Consider the following 22,372-nt stretch of genomic DNA (forward strand, 5'->3'; position numbering starts at 1 on the left):
AAAATGTGTATTTTTCTTCTCAAGACATTGCTGAAGGTATTTATACTGTTGCAGAACTTCACTGGAAATTGAAATAAGAACACCGTGAATTCATTGTCCCAGGAAGGGGAAACTTTATTGACACATTCCTGGGGTCAGATACATCACATGATCACACTGACAGAACCACAGGCACATAGACACAGGCAACAGAGCACGCACAATGTCGGCACTAGTACAGTGTATATCCACCTTTCGCAGCAATGCAGGCTGCTATTCTCCCATGGAGACGATCGTAGAGATGCTGGAAGTAGTCCTGTGGAACGGCTTGCCATGCCATTTCCACCTGGCGCCTCAGTTGGACCAGCGTTCGTGCTGGACGTGCAGACCGCGTGAGACGACGCTTCATCCAGTCCCAAACATGCTCAATGGGGGACAGATCCGGAGATCATGCTGGCCAGGGTAGTTGACTTACACCTTCTAGAGCACGTTGGGTGGCACGGGATACATGCGGACGTGCATTGTCCTGTTGGAACAGCAAGTTCCCTTGCCGGTCTAGGAATGGTAGAACGATGGGTTCGATGACGGTTTGGATGTACCGTGCACTATTCAGTGTCCCCTCGACGATCACCAGTGGTGTACGGCCAGTGTAGGAGATCGCTCCCCACACCATGATGCCGGGTGTTGGCCCTGTGTGCCTCGGTCGTATGCAGTCCTGATTGTGGCGCTCACCTGCACGGCGCCAAACACGCATACGACCATCATTGGCACCAAGGCAGAAGCGACTCTCATCGCTGAAGACGACACGTCTCCATTCGTCCCTCCATTCACGCCTGTCGCGACACCACTGGAGGCGGGCTGCACGATGTTGGGGCGTGAGCGGAAGACGGCCTATCGGTGTGCGGGACCGTAGCCCAGCTTCATGGAGACGGTTGCGAATGGTCCTCGCCGATACCCCAGGAGCAACAGTGTCCCTAATTTGCTGGGAAGTGGCGGTGCGGTCTCCTACGGCACTGCGTAGGATCCTACGGTCTTGGCGTGCATCCGTGCGTCGCTGCGATCCGGTCCCAGGTCGACGGGCACGTGCACCTTCCGCCGACCACTGGCGACAACATCGGTGTACTGTGGAGACCCCACGCCCCACGTGTTGAGCAATTCGGCGGTACGTCCACCCGGCCTCCCGCATGCCCACTATACGCCCTCGCTCAAAGTCCGTCAACTGCACATACGGTTCACGTCCACGCTGTCGCGGCATGCTACCAGTGTTAAAGACTGCGATGGAGCTCCGTATGCCACGACAAACTGGCTGACACTGACGGCGGCGGTGCACAAATGCTGCGCAGCTAGCGCCATTCGACGGCCAACACCGCGGTTCCTGGTGTGTCCGCTGTGCCGTGCGTGTGATCATTGCTTGTACAGCCCTCTCGCAGTGTCCGGAGCAAGTATGGTGGGTCTGACACACCAGTGTCAATGTGTTCTTTTTTCCATTTCCAGGAGTGTAGATTACAATAGGATGGGTATTTTGAAAGATGTACCTTGAATTTTTTTCTCCCATATTCTCTCTTCAACATCGATCTTGGGACTCTTCATCTTCTGTCCTTTCGAGCATCTTCCTTTCATCAGACTTGACCCTTGTCTCTTTTCTGGGCAGGATATAGGAAATTATTGAGTAATAGTTGTTTTGAAGTTTTATATTCGATCTTCTGCTGCTCATCCACCCTCCTTGTATATTCTTTATGACAGAAAGTTTGCTATCGCAGTTGGGTACAAGGGCTGCCTTGGTTACAAACCGCCATCCTTCTCGTGCCCTTATCGGCGCCTCCACATTGTAGAAAATCGGTAATCTCGTCCAGTCACGTCCCATATCCGTTTTCAGCTGTCGTCCGCCGCATCATCGTGGGCAGTTGACGAATGTTTCTTACAGGAGGCTGGAGTACAAAAATATTTTCTTATGATCTGCCATATGCTTAATGCCTAAGTTACGCCTCTTAACAAATTCTTTACGTGGTTCGGCGTCCTATCTCTGCGTTATAGTTCTAGTTTCTCCGTCAGGTTCCAGTTTGCTCCTGATATCTTAAGCTAATAATACTCCTTGTTTTCATTATGTTTGGCGTCGTTGTGTGGCATGTTAGTATGTCATGTTAGTAGATTATGATTTATCCATTTCACCTTTGCAAACTCTACGTACCATGTTAGTTGCTATATATAAAAATTTAGCGTACTTCCTGTTTCTCCTCCTCTTCTTTTCTTCAGACTCCTGGTCACATCCTGCCTGTAACATAATTAACGGCTTCTTTGACATTATTTGCTGATGCCTGTAAGTTATTATTCATCATACCCTTCTTTTCTTCAGACTCCTGGTCACATCCTGCCTGTAACATAATTAACGGCTTCTTTGACATTATTTGCTGACGCCTGTAAGTTATTATTCATCATACCCTTTAAATATGGCTTACCTAATGAAGTCCTAAACTTTTACCTATCTCATTCTATGGTCAGCCTGCTATGTCTATAGCACTTTGTTTGAGTGGTGGAACATCGTTCCTTAGCTCTGGAAGGCTCTTGATCTTCCACATATGTTTGACACCGTACAGCTCTGGCTTAAAGAGAAGTTTAGTGCTCTCTGAAGTGACGCTGCCTCTTCCCATGTTTACCACAGCTTGTCTTGATTCGGAAAATCTGCACCTATCACCATGTCCACCGTTAATTTCGGTATGATAACGAAAATGACTTCGAGCTTTTGACCTTTGCACGAAAGAGTTAATATCGTTTGTTTAATGACATCGGCAGCATGATTTTTGATGGGACCCTTCAGTTAAGCTTCTTCGTTTTCAAGATTGGTAATTCTTCATTAGCATTGCATTTGTTAAATAGTTCTCCAAAATCAGGTTAGCTCGCTTCCGCTGCCTATGACCACATTAGTTGCGATTTTTGCTACCATGGCCTTCACAACAGATTGAATCTCGACCAGTTTGCTCCGGTCTTCCTCCTCTCCCTGCATTAAAGCATCCTCTATTGAACCATACGTTGGCGGATATGCCTCGACCACTATCTCTCTCTCTCTCTCTCTCTCTCTCTCTCTCTCTCTCTTCTGCAACTTCTTCTCCACATTTAACTTCATCTTCTCTGAGCTCAACTAGATCTTCCTCTTCTTTCTTCGCGGAAACTCCCAAATAATCGCATCCAAATGCCCTTATTATATCTCTGTAACTTCCATCAATGCACTGATTGGGACCTGTGTCCTATTGTATGTTATTTTCAACTTCCGTCGACTGCACATTAACCTCCTTGATTTCGTTTTCCCTGGTCTCAGCCTCAAATAACTCTGCAATTCTAATAGCTTCGTCCCTATCCTCTTCTCCCATTGTTCCTACCTCTGGTAGTTCATTTTCTTCCTCTATATCCTCCCAGTTAATTTCTCCCCAGAATGATGTTGTTTCCTGCCTTCGTTTGCTCTCTGCAATTTTATTTCATCATTTATTATCTGTCGTGACAATATGTTTATTTCTCTCGACGGTACGTTATCCTCTTGTAATCGGCTCTCATTAGTTTCAGTATTAAATAACTGTACAATGCTAACTACTTTGCCTTTTAACGCGACTTCCTTTATACCTGCTTCCTTTTGTTCCGGTAGTCCGTCTTTTGCAAAATCGTCCCAACTAATTCCTGTCCAACCTGATGTTTGCGGTATCTCGACTTCTTTCTGTCCCTGCGATTTTCTTGCTTCATCTCTCAACTCTCGTGATAAGGTGTATATTTCTCTCGTTACATTGCTGCTGCTTGCTTGGGTAGATGCGCTGTTCTCATTCAGTTGGGCGCCCTATCTTCAATTGGAACGTTTATCGGGGTTTGGTGGCCTTATCTCCACGTCTTCATTCGGTCCTTCCTATCTTTGTTCGACTCGAGACGATACAGGTCTCGTCACTGGAAATTTGTCGGTCTGTTTGTCCTCCAGTTGCGATTGCCCTGTAGCAATTATTGCCATTTCTGGGTGGACAACCATTTTCATTTCTTGTTCTGTATCCGTACCTATTTCTCTGTTGCAATCGATTGTCATTTCTTGGCGCAAAGTTATCACGCGGCTCGTAGTAGCAGACATTTACTTCGTGCGGTCTCTAGCGCATTTCATAGTCTTTCATTCACGTTTCCACGCGGGTTTCAATTTTTCGAGCCTCATCTTCCGAGAATATGAATTCTAATTCTCCCAGAATTCATTTGAAGGCTTCCACGTCACTGCCTCCGTGCCCTACCAATGACTGTTGGTATTTTAGTTGCAGCCTCATGGTATACAATTTAATCAATTCTCCATCGCTATATGGCACATCCAAACATTGGTTTTTCTTTCCTATTGCATCAAAAAATTTACAATGCTCTTATCTCTGAAATTCTCAATGTATGGATTTTGTAGTAGTTCATACATCACCCTATTTTGAGCTTCACTCCACCATAGCGTGAGAGAAACTTGTCTCTGAAATCTTCATATGATCGACAAGTAGCTGCTACGTTTTGCATCGTTTCTGCTACTGTTCCAGACATATGGGTGCATATAAAGTCTAGTTTGTGTGCTAGTGACCAAAGTTCTGGTAGTCCTACTCTCAACTGATGAATGTAGGTTCATGGATACAGTGAGTTACCTTTAACGGAGAAACTGAAACTTCCTTACAGTGAGGAAATGATCGTTGTTGTACCTCGTCATGGCAACGTACGAAATTCGAGAGTCCTCGCCACTATTGTTCCCTATCATTTCACATGTCAGTCTTTCAGGTTATCGTAAATCCATTGGATATTGCCAACTGTAACTTTAGCCTAGTCTTGCGTGATATTGTTGTAAAGGAAAGCAATTATTTTATTCCATCGGCTCTGCGAGAGTGTCGGTACGCTTTACGCTATAGCCTTCGCGCCCATCCATTTCCCTGTCACGTATTCGCTCGGTGTCTTGCCTGGCTAATCTTGCCTCTTCATCATGTGGTCCGAATTGTTCCGAAAAGTATTCTTGTGGTACTCGATGTCCTCGTGGTGCCATCTGCTCTTCCTAAGTTTCGAAACGTGCCTGTGGCATCGCAGGTGGTCGGCTATTGCATACCTTCTTCTCCGCCTGTGACTGGAATTGTATTTGCGTGAAATATTTTTTCATTCCTTGTGAAACTTCTAGCCTTTCTGATCGCGTTATTGATTCAGAAGTTGTTACGGCTTCAGAGCATGTATGATCTTGATCACGTTGCTCTTGAATAGTTCGCAACAGTTCTTCTGTGTTCCTCGTTTTGATTCTTCGTTTTCGCTTCTATTCTAACGATGCGAGTATCGCGTTCTACAGAACCGCTTTCGTGATACGTTTTTGCAGCACACTGTCTTCAACTATTTGTCGAGCTGTGTCTGCTGCTCGGCGTGTAACTGCATTAACTTGTTTGGTTCAAAAATGTGCAAATGGCTCCAAGCACTATGGGACTTAACATCTGAGGTCATCAGTCCCCTAGACTTAGAACTACTTAAACCTAACTAACCTAACGACATCACACACATCCATGCCCGAGGCAGGATTCGAACCTGCGACCGTAGCAGCAGCGCGGCAAAATTTCAAAGAGAGTGTGTGTGTGTGTGTGTGTGTGTGTGTGTGTGTGTGTGTGTGTGTGTGTGTGTGTGCATGTTTGTTGTTGATGGTTGTTTTGCGGTAGCTGTGGAAATGGTACAGGTACAATTTACGTAATTTTTTGGATAACTGGTTTTGAATGTGACACAAAATTTCCAGCTCATTCAGACTTTTTTGAGCACAGCCTAGATAGCTCATCTAGACCTAAAATACGATTCGCTGTTTCATTTTAATGCACACTAACATACTATGTTGTGGTTAGTTGTATTATTTTAACATGGTACTAATCTGTCTTGGGCCATTGATCGGAGGAAAAGGAGGATAGGGGCAAGGGGAGGGGGGAGATTGGAGAGTGTGTGGCTTGACACATGATAATGATGAATTTATTGATAAGACGATGGAGCTTGCCGTAATCTTGGATCGTGATGTCATTTCCCCTTCATGTAGGCAAACTGCACTAGTATTTACTATTGAACTCAGTTGTATTGCAAGGTCCAATACTGCATTTTAGTGCAGAGTTATCTGTGTAGTATAGTGTGGAACAAATACTCATCTATAAACTACAAAAGCCACTCTACTGGCACCTGCATGTACTATTTGCCAAAACATCATGCAGTCTTTGACACTTTGGAAATGTCCAACTAGTGATAATATATGAAATCCGGCAATGTGAAGTCAACTACTGTGATTACTATTATAAACAACATGTATAATATTAATAAAAATTGGCATTATTATTATTAATAATATCATTATATACAGCAATAATAATAATAATAATAATAAAAGACTTACGATTATATTTCAATTTGGCACATTTGAAAATGTGTTTGGTATCATTAGCAAAGGAAGAGGGGAAGACGGAAGTGACAAAGATAACGGCTAATAAGAAGGTAAGGAACTTGACACAGGAGTCTGTGGACGAAGGGGAGGAAAAAGTGAAAAGTGTGTTGATGACAGTGGGCACCAGACAGTTATGTGAAAGAGGTAGCTGATGTTGTGTGGGGATCATTAGCTGCCATTTGATGCTTGAAAGGAATTTAATTCCTCCGAGGAAAACTGTTCTGAAGTCGAGTTCTTGACACAGGAAATTGATTTGCAGTAGATGGATGCGTTATGTAGTGCTACAGAGAGGACTCTACTTTGCTGAGAGCAGGTTCTTCTGCTCTTCTGTTCTGAAAATAATGTATCGTTTAATGTATACTGTTTTGTCAATGTTGTTTCTAATACTGTCTTAGTATCGTAGGCTGCCTGCAGTCACAAACGTAATTTTTTATTTCAGTGCAAATACATTTTGGACCCTTTGCGCTCATCTTCAGGTACCTGATCAGTTTACATCAGTTTCGAATTAAGGTTACTGCTGGTCCTATTAAGAGTTCATAGGTATATTACAAAGTGGCACATTGTGAATGTAGATTTTACAAAACTAAGATACCTCAAAAGAACTATCTACTCTCCACACAAATGATTACATTGTTTCTAAACACAGTATGATTAGACATATTTATATACATTTACACAATTTTCGTCAACAGCAGATTTATAACTACAATTCAAGCAAGTCAAAGAATATCCAAATCCAAAAATGCTAAGCCTACTTAGGTGTTACTTCTAAGACGAAAAAGAGGTTATTTTATTATTTATACAGTGATATCACATGCAAAAAGAGCTATTTGTGTAGACATAAGAGATTATATATTAAATATTTGTTTCTTTAAGAAAAAATTACCATTTAAAATTACTGAAAGAACTGTGGCTGTTAAATTTTATTTATTCATTTCATACGTTTTCGAAACTTCATCTTCATATAATATTATTTGTAATTGATTTAACAGATCAGATTTTCTACAAGTACCATTATTTTCTGTGAGGAGTGCTGTCAGGCTGTTATGGATGTCACTAGATCCTTGTCAGTTATGGTACTTATAGATAGCTATTGAGGATTTTTCGAAGTGGTTGAGTCTGAAAGTATTAGTATGTTATTTGCAATGTATATGAAAATTTATTTCTGTTTTGGGTATGGAGAATGTAGAGCACCTGCCACAGTGTAATTTATATATTCCATTTTGTTCTGTCACATCAGTAATAGAAGCACTGAAGGAAAAACGGCTGCCAGAACCAAATCTTCACAATGTTACCCTATTTAGGTACAGCATTACCAAAAACTGTTAATTAATTTAGAAATACCAACATAAAAATATGTTTCTCCACAAACAACAAACTCGGACGACACTAGCCTCACATAGTAAACACAAACATCCCAGTAACAGAACACAATGGAATGTATGAATTACAGTGTGGCAGTTGCCCTACATTCGCCATAGGCAAAGCATAAATAAATTTCAGGGCACAATACAAACAACTTACTAATACCTTCCGACTCAACCACTTGGATAAACACTCAAAAGCTAACCGTATGTACCATATCAGACACAGACTTAAATGACATCCACAGCAGCCCAACAAGACTCCACACAGAAAATAGTGGTACTTTAGAAAACTTGATGTGTTAGAGCGATTAGAAATAATTTACATGGCGAGAAAGTTTCAGGAAACATGTCAAATAAACAAAGTTTTATAGTCACAGTTTTTTCACTAATTTTAAAAGTTATTTCTCCTACACAAACAAATATTTACTAGGTCGCATCTGATACCTACACAAATAATTCCTTTACAAATGACAGCATCGTGTAAATAATAATGTAACACCTATTAATCACGTATATGTAACATGTTTACATTTGGATATTCTTTTACTTGCCTGAATTGTGCTTACAAATGTGTTGTAGGATGAAAACTGAATATATGTAAATAAATATGTATATTCATACGGTGCTTTAAAGTCATATAACTACTGTCGAAACCGTAATGAACTATTTGATAGTCTCTTAGTTTTGTAAAAATTGCGGTACAATGTACCCTTATCAGGACGAGTAGTAACGAAAGTATGAAGATTGATGTAGACAAATTGTTCAAATGGCTCTGAGCACTATGGGACTTAACATCTATGGTCATCAGTCCCCTAGAACTTAGAACTACTTAAACCTAACTAACCTAAGGAAAGCACACAACACCCAGTCATCACGAGGCCGAGAAAATCCCTGACCCCGCCGGGATGATGTAGACATCTCAAGAATCTGAAGAAGTCCCTAGGGTTAAAAATGCGTCGCGTTTTAAAATAAAAATCACGATTTGTGTGTGTAGGATTTTCGATTTTTCGGAAATTGTGTAAAAGCTGATATAAATGTGAAAAAAATGAGAGGAAGTACAATGGTGCGTTACAGAAAATACAGGGTACGATAGTCTCTGTACTTATCAGCAGGTAGCCATGATAATTGTTTGGTGGCAGCAGGGTTAATAATAAATGAAAAGCACCAGTTTGCTTTTGTTCTACAATATTATTTTTATTGCTAACCGGTTTTCGGTTTACAAGGCCATCTTCAGGCATTTGCGAGGGTTAAGGTCCAAATTGCGTATGTCGCAAATGTATCACACATAATTCACCACCAGTTCCAGCCACCTTGAGTTCCCATACGAAAGTCATTGGGGAATAGGATCACGATAATTGCCCAAGGGGGGTTATTAATGATTCTAACCATTTGTTTTTATACTAGAGATGAAATGCTGTAGTGAATGAAATGACGCTGACAGCTGTCTATAATCTGAAATTTTATGTTCAGTCCAGTCTATGTTAAGGTCCAGAATAACCTCTAAATTCTTGCAGAAGAAAAAAAAAGTTCTTTCTGCATCGTTTAGTGTTAGAGGTGGAAGAAGTTCTGTGAACTGAGGATTAGTAAGTCTCTGTCAAACTCAACAGTTTCAAAGCTTTGCTGAGATTCTAACGGCACTTAATAACTGCCTCCTGTTTGCCGACAGCTTGCAGCTTGTTTCATTACATCCGTTACTTTTAAAGGAGCGTTCGTCGCACAGCGATTTTTGCGGAAACTTGACTGGTTATCATGCAAGAGATTATTTGAGGTTAAGTAAATGGTAATCTGATCGTGACCTATGCAGTCAAAAACCTTCGGTAATGCTACCAGAAAGCAAGTGGGCCTGTACTCTTTCTTTGGAAAATTTTCTCTTCCTTTTGTTAAGGACTTAGGACCATCGCTTCCAGAGTGTTCGGAAGATCATGGAAGTCAGAGAATAGATAAAAATGTCCGTTATTTTGGCCGTCGGGGGTCCTGATCCACCAGGTAAGTGACAACGCCATAAAGCCGTGCATAGCTCCAAGCAGTACTGCAGCACCATAGACCTCCAGCCCGGTGAGTGCAGTACAGAATCTGAGGGTAAAATTTGTCCGCAGATCCCAAGGTGTCTCCGGCTACGTTCAGCCGCGTGTTCCCCTTCCACCTGATGTTTGACCGCGAACTCCGCATCGTGCAGACCGGCGCCACCATCGCCCGCGTCATGCCCAGGACTCGAAGAACGGACTGCAAAGTCACGGACATCCTCGATACGGTAAGCGACGTTGTTCCCATGGACGTGGTTTGCACAAATCTACTCTGTGCCCTATAGGAAGACCTGCTTAGTAAAGCTGCTCGTACTTCATTGTAGGTATATCGGAATGTGCGAAGCTTGGTAATGCTAATAATGCTAACCGCCTTGAATCGATCCATATGAGGGCTTATTTTGTTTCTTTCCTGGTAAAGAGGAAGTGAAATTGTTAGCGCTCTATAAACAATACAATTGAGAAATGAAGACAAAATGATAAAAGTCGTATATTTGTGTTACTTAAGGGTCAGAAAAACGTAATTTGATTAAAAATGCAAATGATTATAAAATATATCGTGTAGCAGTACGTACTTGTCACAGCAGGAATTTAGGGATACAGATGAAGTAAATGTTAGTTTGTGAACTATTAGTGATATAGTTTTACGACATATTGGAATTGAAATACACAAGAGTGTGATACTTTTAACCTGCATAGTTCGTATTTTTGGAGGAAGACCACGGCGGAATTCCTTTATTTCTCTATGTACAAAAAAAAATTATACTTCTTTTGGATAAATGATTGACTTTCGCTTCATTTCGCCTTTAAGCATCTGCATCTCTTCTCAGACAGAAATAACCAATGTCCATCTTTCTCCTGGCGAACAACTTGCGTCTGAAAGTTACACAAAAAGCTACATGTTAGTGCCTTTTGGAAACTACTAATGCAGAAACTCTCTTAAATAACACTGTAGTATAAACTCGCAGAAATAATCCCAGACATTACCATATTCAGAACTGCTTGATGTAGGATCTCAAGAGGAGCCTTTCAATTATCGCCACTCTCTCCATCTGCTCCTTCTGCAACATGAGCCAACGCCTAAAATGCTGCAAGATTCACTATTTATGAGACAAGATTTTCCTCGCGAATGCCGAAGTTGACAAATTTGTAACTTTTAAAAGAATACGCACACAGATTTTTGGAATAATTCCTCTAATAACTTTTCGTCCAGACATATCTCGATATTACCTATATCATATTAAATGTTTTTGAAGTCGGTAATTGAGGGTTCTTAAGATCAGCTAAAGCAAATGTGTCCGCACCATACAAAACTCCCAAGTTGCAACCGCTCAGATGATTCAACAGATTGTCACAGTGCAGCGCCACTTCGTGTTTTTGTGATCTGAGCCATTACGAATTCGTGACATGCGGAAACTGGGCCAAAATGTTTCCAACTACTCAGGAAAACAGTGCACTGGTGGATGTCTGTTCAAATTCTGACTTTTTTCGGAAAAAAGTTATGGCTCTGAGCATTATGGGACTTAACTTCTGAGGTCATCAGTCCCCAGGTACAAAGTTAAATTACGTATGTGTCGCTGTGGCAGAAAATATGTAGCTGTCACAGCACGATACAACGTAATTAAATGTGGCTAACTGACTAAGTGGATGCTCTGTGTTAAGGAAATTATTTATAAACAGAAGACAACATATTATTTTCCATGATAATGGCAGACCCTCATAGAATGACACATGCCTTCAGCAGAGTTCATTCCTAATTATAGCTCGGTATATGTTTTGTCGTGTTATAACGTAAAAAGAAATACTTTGCATAAGTCATGTCAGCCCTTCCGAATTTTATTGCTGGCGTACTAGTTGCTGTAGACTATTTTCTGTCAAAGGTTTGAGCAGTTTGTTTATACAAACATTTTTTGTTACATGCAGGACATTTTTCGCTTACCATTCAAATTAACATCAGTGCACTTGCATATTACCCTCGTAAATAGAATTCTATAACAAACAAAACAGTTGACCTTTCTCCTCTCTTTGCCGTGGCCCTCTTCAGGGTGATTCACTGTTGGGTTCTGGAAACAGCCTTCCCTATATCCTGTGTTCTTTCGATTGTTAGGTGACTACTGACAATAGAGTCTGATGCGACTAGATGTTCGAAGTAAAAATGGCTCTGCCCATGCTACTCTTACAGGCGATTGACAGGCAAGAGCGAATCAGCAGCTTCCACTCAGGATATTTCTTCGTGCGGCGAGACACTGATAACGCGTTGCAGTTCTCTTGTGGTGGATTGTTAATAATGCCGAACCCTGGTTTCGTGCAGCTGCTAGCTGGCTAACACTTTGCTGTGTCGTGCGAACAAGACACAGCCAGGGCAAAAGCACCACAGGGGCAAAGATGCGAGCTGGTGCCAGAGCCATAGAGACTCGCCACTGGTTCAAGTACCACCAACACAACGGGCGGTGCTGAGGATGAAGATATTGACTTCGTCTCGGCCAATTGCCGAGTGAGTAAAATCCGCCAATGACAGGACCACAACGGACAGAAGCCTACTCGGAAGATAGAAGAGCAGCTCTCGCCCACTTAGTTATAAATCATCGTCCAGCGCCGACTAACTCAGGGAACGTCGTTCAGTGAAGTCTTAGAAGTGAACAGACAGTTGTTGTAAATTGCATTTGCTACGCTCTGTGGAATTTACTTGTGATTATTTGCACTTAACCATTGATGACCTTTTTTGTGTTGTATTACAAGCAGTTGTGCAGACTTCATAAGTCATCAGGCCACAAAGATAAGTAAACCTTTTGACTCATTTGTGTGACTTTGTTACTGATTTTTTGGAGTGCTGTAGAACCTCTGTTCTCCTATCCTGTTGCTTGACCCTGGGCATAGCTGTGTAATAGCGGCAGGGAGAAATTGTCTTAGCGGTGTATACACCAGTCGCTGTTTCACGAACTCACGAATTCGGTCCACCGTAACAACAGTGGCAACTCGGCCTCCACAGCAGTAATTTTGCTTCTTCTCTGCTTCTACTTGCAACAGGTTTCAGATTGACACTTCAAAGGTTGTACAATACCTTCTGTTGGTATAAGCTGTGTCGTCACGAACTGATTTAATCCCTTAGACAGCACACTGTAGTTGCCTTGCTGTTGGCATATGTTGAAAGATTTACCATAGTACCAAAGAGTATCCAGCTTCGGCTGAGCTGTTCATCTGTCTTAGCTTCGTAAATTCCCTTTGTTGGCGGTTCTTTACCACTTCACTCGAAGTATAGATCAACTTCTGCGTTATACTGTCTGTATTGTCCCAGTCCATTGTCAATATCGGGTTCAAATGGTTAAAATGGCTCTAAGCACTATGGGACTTAACATCTGAGGTCATCAGTCCCCTAGACTTAGAACTACTTAAACGTAACCAACCTAAGGACATCACACACATCCATGCCCGAGGCAGGATTCGAACCTGCGACCGTAGCAGCAGCGCGGTTCCGGACTGAAGCGCCTAGAACCGCTCGGGCACAAGCGCCGGCCCAATACCTGGGATGTCAGCTTACGATGTTTCCTTAGAAACTCCCTAGTGTTAAAATCCAAGCTGGGATGGTGATGGATGCTATCCCTCAGTACCAAATGGCTAGCACGTCTGAAGATGAAATATGTTTCTCTAACACCGAATTGTGGTTGCTACCTAAGAAATTTTGGTACGCCGGCACGGTCCAGCATCTCCTTAGAAAGGAGGAATCGTTCAGCAGTTTCTCCTTTGTCTTCCGAAGCTGTTTTAGTGTGCAGTTATGACCATAACGTCTTGTCCAAACAAGTCACTGTACGTTCGTAGGCTTACACGGCCAGCGCCAATTTGAACAACATTGTTTATGATATTAGGTCACGTCAGTGTAAATCACTAAAAAGCTAAACTACCGACTTTTAGCGGTCCTCTTCCAAGTAACCGCCCTTTCATATTAAATTTTAATAATACGCATGTTGATTAAACGTGTTTATCTTGTTTTTTGTTGCCTTATGGAAATAATGTTGGATTAATTGACATTGGTCTTTTGTTCACAGTCAGCAACTACAGAAAAAAGACGGATTATCGGAACAGAGCATGATTATCGTAGAATTCACTATAGACGTTTGTAGATTTCGATGCCTTTCATAAACAGCCTTTTCGACTACTAGTCAAAGCGTATCGATCGATGCAGGAGGGTTAACATACATCGATTCGAACACCTAATTTCTCACATAGTATCACATCTTAATTAACGTGAATAAATTAGATCATCATCACACAAACAGAAATTACTTGACGTAAACATTGTGTGAATAAAATCTGATTCCAGTATTATACTGTCGACATGAAATTTTATATTTGATGTGGATGGTGGTAACATTCGATTCACCTTTTGTTGTAATATTGCTGTGTTAAATTTTGTTTTCTTACATTACATGTGCATGGAATCCCATTCTGTCAATCGTTACTTTGACTATGCCATCGTCAATCCATACTGTCATCTAGAGTATGGGAATTAACTCTGTTATGTTTTCGTGACTGTCACATTGAAATTGAACCGATTTCGATGAAAATGGTACAGAGATAGCTTGAACACTGAGGTAGCACATATGTTATGGAAAATCATAGCCATATTACACTGAAGAATATTATGTGAATTAAGGAAAACTATTTAGTCTTTTATAAAGATAATTACTTTTTGACAGTGGAACTTTATTATATTTGTAAAAATCTAATTATTTGTTGATATGTGATATGATTCAAAGTACTGAATAAAACGCTTATACAGTGCTCAATGTCCCTAATCAATATTTCAGCACTATTTGTTGTATAATATTCACATTGAATAACATAATGGTACTTCATTAACATAGTGCATGAATGCGTGCTCCTGCCCATGCCCCGCTCTAGACTCTACTGAATGTTTATGCTGTGTATATCAACCCATAGTGCGCTGAGACAGCTTGAGAAGGGGTGGAACGGGGCGCACATCACGAGCTATGTTTACACAAATAGGCAGACACTTTGGGGCAGATGATGTTATTTCACGTACAATAGTGTACATACCATCACTCATCATTATAAAACTACTGATATGAAAGCACAACTGTGGGTAACAACTAGTATCTTAAAAAGTGTTTGGCAGTATACAGAATCGTATGTCTGTGATGGAGGCCCGTTTTCAATACTAAGCAGCGGACTACACGCTAATCTAATCTATAGGACTAAATTGACAACATATTAGCTAATAATTGAATAGAGAATCAAGTTGTAATTATGAATCGCAGCTCGATTCATGCCCTAAAAACGACAAGAGCCACAGGTAGATGAAGATGTGTCAGCGTAAGCTAAGCAATTTGTGTGAGTTCTACATCTACATCTACATTGATACTCCGCAAGCCACCCAACGGTGTGTGGCGGAGGGCACTTTACGTGCCACTGTCATTACCTCCCTTTCCTGTTCCAGTCGCGTATGGTTCGCGGGAAGAACGACTGTCTGAAAGCCTCCGTGCGCGCTCTATTCTCTCTAATTTTACATTCGTGATCTCCTCGGGAGGTATAAGTAGGGGGAAGCAATATATTCGATACCTCATCCAGAAAGGCACCCTCTCGAAACCTGGCGAGCAAGCTACACCGCGATGCAGAGCGCCTCTCTTGCAGAGTCTGCAACTTGAGTTTATTAAACATCTCCGTAACGCTATCACGCTTACCAAATAACCCTGTGACGAAACGCGCCGCTCTTCTTTGGATCTTCTCTATCTCCTCCGTCAGACCGATCTGGTACGGATCCCACACTGATGAGCAATACTCAAGTATAGGTCGAACGAGTGTTTTGTAAGCCACCTCCTTTGTTGATAGACTACATTTTCTAAGCACTCTACCAATGAATCTCAACCTGGTACCCACCTTACCAACAATTAATTTCATATGATCATTCCACTTCAAATCGTTCCGCACGCATACTCCCAGATATTTTACAGAAGTAACTGCTACCAGTGTTTGTTCCACTATCATATAATCATACAATAAAGGATCCTTCTTTCTATGTATTCGCAATACATTACATTTGTCTATGTTAAGGGTCAGTTACACGTAGAAATATCACGTGTAGCCTCCAAGTTTTACATATTTAGCAGTGAGTGTGTTCATATGTGTTAGTGGTTTTCATTTGCAAGTGTCATACATCAAACAATGATTATATTCAATTTATTTGTTGTCCATCTGACTTAGAGACCCTCATAAATTAACAGTTAGCAGTTAGAAATATTGACTTTAACATAAAACGTATTGCACTTGAAACATTTTCATCTGGAAAACAGACTTCAATCACTCGTTTTCAGCAATGAAATGAGTTCCTATAGCTAAGCCAGAAACCGCCTTCATTATAGTATAAGTGGGTCATGGTTCGAGTATTAGACTAGAAAAACAAACTTCTAGTCGAAGTATTAGCTTTAGGCTAATGGAAAACTGTGTTTAAAAAATTAACATAAATAAATATCATTCAGTCACATTTAAAATAGGGTTGCTAAAACCCTTGGTTGCAACATACTGCCAGCTGTCAGGCTAAACAAAACAGACAATAACAAATCAATTAATTGTTGTTTCATGTTATGTTCTGGCTCTATACTGAGATTCACTGTGTTTACGTTGTCCCGAAATCTATAGTTTCTACCTTTTTTTATTGTAACTGACTTCATCTTTATCCATATTTAAATCAGTATCTCAGTCGCGGCCCTTGCTGTCGTTTTATACACGCTGCAGAAAATTGTATTGTGTCTACAGTTACTGCGGAGGGTCCGCTGTCTTTCTGATGACTGTATACAGATTTTTAAAGGGTAAGTCTAATTTTCTTTATCTGTGTATCTTCCCAGGTCAGGCCTCACCTTGAGCTGACGTTCGAGAACATACTGTCCCACATCAATACGGTGTACGTGCTCAAGACGCGACCTGGCGTGATGCAAGTCGACCAGCACGCAATCGCTCCAGAGTATTCTCACCTAAGGCTGAAGGTAGGCAATTACTCGACAGTGCAGACTAAAAATTGTAACAAATCTCGAGATATCATTTTTACATTTTTTACATTTGCTAAACATAATTGTTGTAATTCAATATAACAGTGAGTGAAGTAGATTTTAATACCAAATGACTCCCTTACAGTTTGAACTATTAGCTTTTCTTTTCTCCTATAATTGTAGTTAATCTATAAATCACTACTTATATAGTGTTCCATTTATCTTGACCACACCAAACAACCTTTTATCCAGAAACATAATATTGTTTTTAATTCCATCATTGCTTCCTCGATGTACAGATTGAAGAGTAGGGGCGAAAGGCTACAGCCGTGTTTTACACCCCTCTTATTACGAGCACTTCGTTCTTGATCGTCCACTCTTATTATTCCCTCTTGGTTGTTGTACATATTGTATATGACCCGTCTCTCCCTATAGCTTACCCCTACTTTTTTCAGAATCTCGAACAGCTTGCACCATTTTATATTGTCGAACGCTTTTTCCAGGTCGACAAATCCTATGAAAGTGTCTTGATTCTTCTTTAGCCTTGTTTCCATTATTAGCCGTAACGTCAGAATTGCCTCTCTCGTCCCTTTACTTTTCCTAAAGCCAAACTGATCGTCACCTAGAGCATTCTCAATTTTCTTTTCCATTCTTCTGTATATTATTCTTGTAAGCAGCTTCGATGCATGAGCTGTTTAGCTGATTGTGCGATAATTCTCGCACTTGTCAGCCCTTGCCGTCTTCGGAATTGTGTGGATGATGCTTTTCCGAAAGTCTGATGGTATATCGCCAGACTCATATATTCTACACACCAACGTGGATAGTCGTTTCGTTGCCGCTTCTCCCAATGATTTTAGAAATTCTGATGGAATGTTATCTATCCCTTCTGCTTTATTTGACCGCAAATCCTCCAAAGCTCTTTTAAATTCCGATTCTAATACTGGATCCCCTATCTCTTCTAAATCGACTCCTGTAACCTTTTCTTCTACTCCTTCCCCTACAACTGCATTCCAGTCGCCCATGACTATTAGATTTTCGTCCCACTTTACATACTGCATTACCCTTTCAATATCCTCATACACTTTCTCTATCTGTTCATCTTCAGCTTGCGACGTCGGCATGTATACCTGAACTATCGTTGTCGGTGTTGGTCTGCTGTCGATTCTGATTAGAACAACCCGTTCACTGAACTGTTCACAGTAACACACCCTCTGCTCTCCCTTCTTGTTCATAACGAATCCTACACCTGTTATACCATGTTATACCATTTTCTGCTGCTGTTGATATTACCCGATACTCATCTGACCAGAAATCCTTGTCTTCCTTCCACTTCACTTCACTGACCCCTACTATATCTAGATTGAGCCTTTGCATTTCCCTTTTCAGATTTTCTAGTTTCCCTACCACGTTCAAGCTTCTGACATTCCTCGCCCCGACTCGTAGAACGTTATCCTTTCGTTGATTGTTCAATCTTTTTCTCATGGTAACCTCCCCCTTGGCAGTCCCCTCCCGGAGATCCGAATGGGGGACTATTCCGGAATCTTTTGCCAATGGAGAGATCATCATGACACTTCTTCAATTACAGGCCACATGTCCTGTGGATACACGTTACGTGTCTTTAATGCAGTGGTTTCCATTGCCTTCTGTATCCTCATGTCGTTGATCATTGCTGATTCTTCCGCCTTGGGGGGCAATTTCGCACCCCTAGGACAAGAGAGTGCCTTGAACCTCTATCCGCTCCTCCGCCCTCTTTGACAAGGCCGTTGGCAGAATGAGGCTGACTTCTCATGCCGGATGTCTTCGGCCGCCAATGCTGATTATTTATCAAAATTTAGGCAGTGGCGGGGATCGAACCCGGGACCGAAGACATTTTGATTATGAATCAAAGACGCTAGCCCTTTTTTTTGTCTTAATCCCCTTTTTTTAACGCTACCCCCCTTTTTTTGTAAACATTTTCTTTTCTTTTGAAAACCCGTTAATAAAAAAATAAAAATAAAAATAAAAAAAGTGATTTTTAATCTGCTCCGGCCAAAAATTATTACTGATACGAATACTGTACACCCCTAGACCACAGGTACCCTCTGTATATAAATTACTTAATTGTATTCCTTTGGTAATGTAAGGTTCTTAATGCAGGGAATTATTTTAATTTTTCAGATTGTATTGCATCTTTTTGAACGTGAGGTATAACGTCCATTTAAGACCTTTCGTCATTTAAATTTGAACCGCAGTCTAAGGAAATCACATGCATCGTAACGTTTGTTCAAACACTTGGTGGTAAAGATATTGTATTGCATTTTGTCACTTCTCATTGAGGCACAGATGCGTGGTAATATTTAGTAAATGTTTTTGCAGTGGATGAAGTAACCTAAACAAATACTCGTATATGACTTCAGGATATCCCCAAGAGGAAGTTCATAATTACTGTAAAAATTCTCATCTCTTATAGCTATAACTTTATATTTAAAGCAAGGTTTCTCATTCACCATTTTTGTCGATATCCCGAGTTGGGAAATGAGAATGCATGTTCGAAACCACCTGAATTTTTCGATGCCTTCCTAAGAAAATTCGCTCTCCAGAAGATAGGTAGGATTACTGCAACACGGTTAAGTGCGCGGAGTTTGACGTATCATCCAGCAAAGCAGTGGCCTTCATATCATACCGAGCGGAAGAGATCTGTACCGGCTGCAGTAGTTAAATGCACAATGAGTACCGGACATTTTTTAAAAACATAGCTATACAGTAAGGAATGCTGCTGTTGCTACAGTCGCCTGGATGGGTATGCGTGCTGCAGCGCCGCTTCCAGTACAGGTTCGTAGGTGCGCTGAACCATGATCGAATCCGCCTTGCTAATTACAGACGATGGTCGGTGTGCCGGCCAATCTGGATATGGTTTTGGGCTTTTTCCCACATCCTATAAGGTGAATCCCGGATTGGTACCCAACTCCTGCCTCAGCTGCATATTTCACAAGCATTTAGTGACCCTTCGCTCATAATAAGTAACACTAAACGCAGACAGTTGAGATATACATATTCTGTCCTGAGACGGGGGAGGTAGCGAGCTGGCGACAGGAAGGGTATACTCCGTCCACCCTTTAAATTACCATGCCTAATCCGAAACTACCTGGCAAATAAAACTGTGTGCCGGACCGAGACTCGAACTCGGGACCTTTGCCTTTGGCAGCAAGTGCTCTACCATCTGAGCTACCCAAGCACGACTCACGCCCCGTCTTCACAGCCTTACTTCCGCTAGTACCTCGTCTCCTACCTTCCAAACTTCACAGAAGCTCTCCCGTGAAACTTTCAGAACTAGCACTCCTGAAAGAAATGCGGAGACATGGCTTTGCCACAGCCTGGGGGATGTTTCCAGAATTAAGCATGTCAAATCCGTTCGTAACTACACAGACCCTGCGCGAGACGGGACAAAGACAAAAAAAGAAGAAAAATGTTGTATTCAAAAAATATGAATTGCAGACTAACTCTTCAGAAGAACAACACAGAGCTGTATTCAATCTCAAATGGTTCAAATGGCTCTGAGCACAATGGGACTCAACTGCTGAGGTCATTAGTCCCCTAGAACTTAGAACTAGTTAAACCTAACTAACCTAAGGACATCACAATCATCCATGCCCGAGGCAGGATTCGAACCTGCGACCGTAGCGGTCTTGCGGTTCCAGACTGCAGCGCCTTTAACCGCACGGCCACTTCGGCCGGCACTGTATTCAGTGTCATTGGTTTATGTAAATAAGCTGCTGTCTTCTTATGAAGGTGAAAGCAGTCTACGGCTGATCAGCTGAAAATGCTGTAGCTTAACACTATTCGATTGCAGCACTAAAAGACAGCACATCCAGTAATAACACTGATTTAGGAAATGCGCACACTCGTAAGAGAGCGCTGCAGTTTCTTTTATTTCCTTCCTATTGACGACATTCTCGCAAAATTGATTCCCACTGTTATCCTCTTTTTTTGGTGGTGCACGTAACCTTCCAGTGTCTCTAGCAGTTTGATTAAAATGATTTTCTCGAAGAATACCTTATCCTTTGATCTTCTATGTTCCTAAACTGAAAGGCAATGATTTTTAGCAGTATTTCTGTGGCTTACTTGGTGAATCTCGATATACTAATTGTTTAGTTAACAAATTGGAGAGATAGGATACAAGAAGAGCGCTTCATCATAACATCGCCTTCATCACCTTCATAGTCATCACTATCACTATCTTCATTTTCTTCATATGCTTCTTCTCTTTCACCAACTTCTTCAGCCTTCATCTTCTTCTTTATCTTCAACAGCCATTTAACGTACACCCCCCAATAAGACCTCCTCCATATCTGTCCATGCATTACGGACTTCAGCTATACATATCCACGACGCCCCGGCATCTTTTCTTATACCAGCCACCTACCATCTAATAGTTGGTATCATCGGTTTTTTCTAATATCTCCGAATACAACAAAGTACTTCCAGTGGTCTGTCTAACGCGCAGTCTCATTGGCTTAGTGTCCGTGCACCTCAACTTCATTTTCACTGCTATTGTAATTATATCATCCACTCTGGTCTGTTTTCTGATCCGTTTCTTTGCCTCTGCTGGTACTTTCTAATTCTCTCCAACCTACAATATTTACGTAATTTGACACGGTAATGTCAGTCCTTGTTCATAACATTGATAATATTTCCTAGCATGTTGTTAGTGACACTGAACCTCAAACTATTACTGCTCTAACGAGGTTACAGAGCCGGAAATGTGTTTAATTGTTACGTAACGGTATCTTTTTTCTCCGTATTCCTTTCTGAGTGTCTTTTTCGAATGACTGGATGGACAAATGAGTCTATTTTCAAAGCTCCGAGAGGTATCAGAGAGTTAACACGTGTGCCTTAGTAATACCAACCTAACAGTATTCATATGGTTCGGCATTAGCAATAAACACAAGGAAAACCAGAGATCTACCGTTTTCCTGAAGCGACACTGCCCTTCGGTTGGCAACGTCTGACGGTTCTAACCTCCTCACCACTTTCTGGAGCCAAACGATACCCACTGAAGTTTGTGATCATTCATTTAATTAGCTTTAGAGACGCATTAGTGTATGACTTTAACTCTTCTGAGCTAACTGGCGCAACTTGAAATTTGACAACGATTAGATTCATTTCAACAAGTTCCAGTTGATTTCGGTCAGAAGTGTAATTCATTAGATTTTTCGGGATTATATTTCTTGGTTGTATTTCTTCGAAATTTAGTGTTGAAGCGTCGTCTGTGATGAGGTGTAATCATCTGGGTTATAGATCAATTAATTCAGTTTATCATGAGTTGTTTCATTCCTAAAGTAAAACTGCAATTATTCACGTAGCTTTTAGATACCTTTCTCTCTACATTCGCTTAGTTTTAAGTTGTCAGTCAGTACCATTGACCATGGTCCATTGTCTGTGGGAGCTGATTAAATGCCTTAACGATGGAATTTAGTTGTTTCGCACTCCTCTCCTACTTAATATTTTATGCGAACCCTTCCTCATTTATGTTTCTAGACTTTCAACACTTTTTCTCTTCTCTCTCTCTCTCTCTCTCTCTCTCTCTCTCTCTCT

The 22,372-nt window shown here is 41.3% G+C and overlaps 1 protein-coding gene across 1 annotated transcript in view; it reads left to right on the top strand.

The window, feature by feature from the left end:
* Positions 1-22,372, top strand: part of LOC124805068 (guanylate cyclase soluble subunit beta-1) — a 214,547-nt gene that overhangs the window by 104,770 nt on the left and 87,405 nt on the right. The window contains exons 7-8 of the mRNA XM_047265492.1: positions 9,873-10,027; positions 16,658-16,795. Coding sequence (XP_047121448.1) covers positions 9,873-10,027; positions 16,658-16,795 — 293 coding nt within the window. The remainder of the gene's footprint in view (positions 1-9,872; positions 10,028-16,657; positions 16,796-22,372) is intronic.

Source organism: Schistocerca piceifrons, chromosome 7, assembly GCF_021461385.2.
Source record: "Schistocerca piceifrons isolate TAMUIC-IGC-003096 chromosome 7, iqSchPice1.1, whole genome shotgun sequence".
NCBI lineage: Eukaryota > Metazoa > Arthropoda > Insecta > Orthoptera > Acrididae > Schistocerca > Schistocerca piceifrons.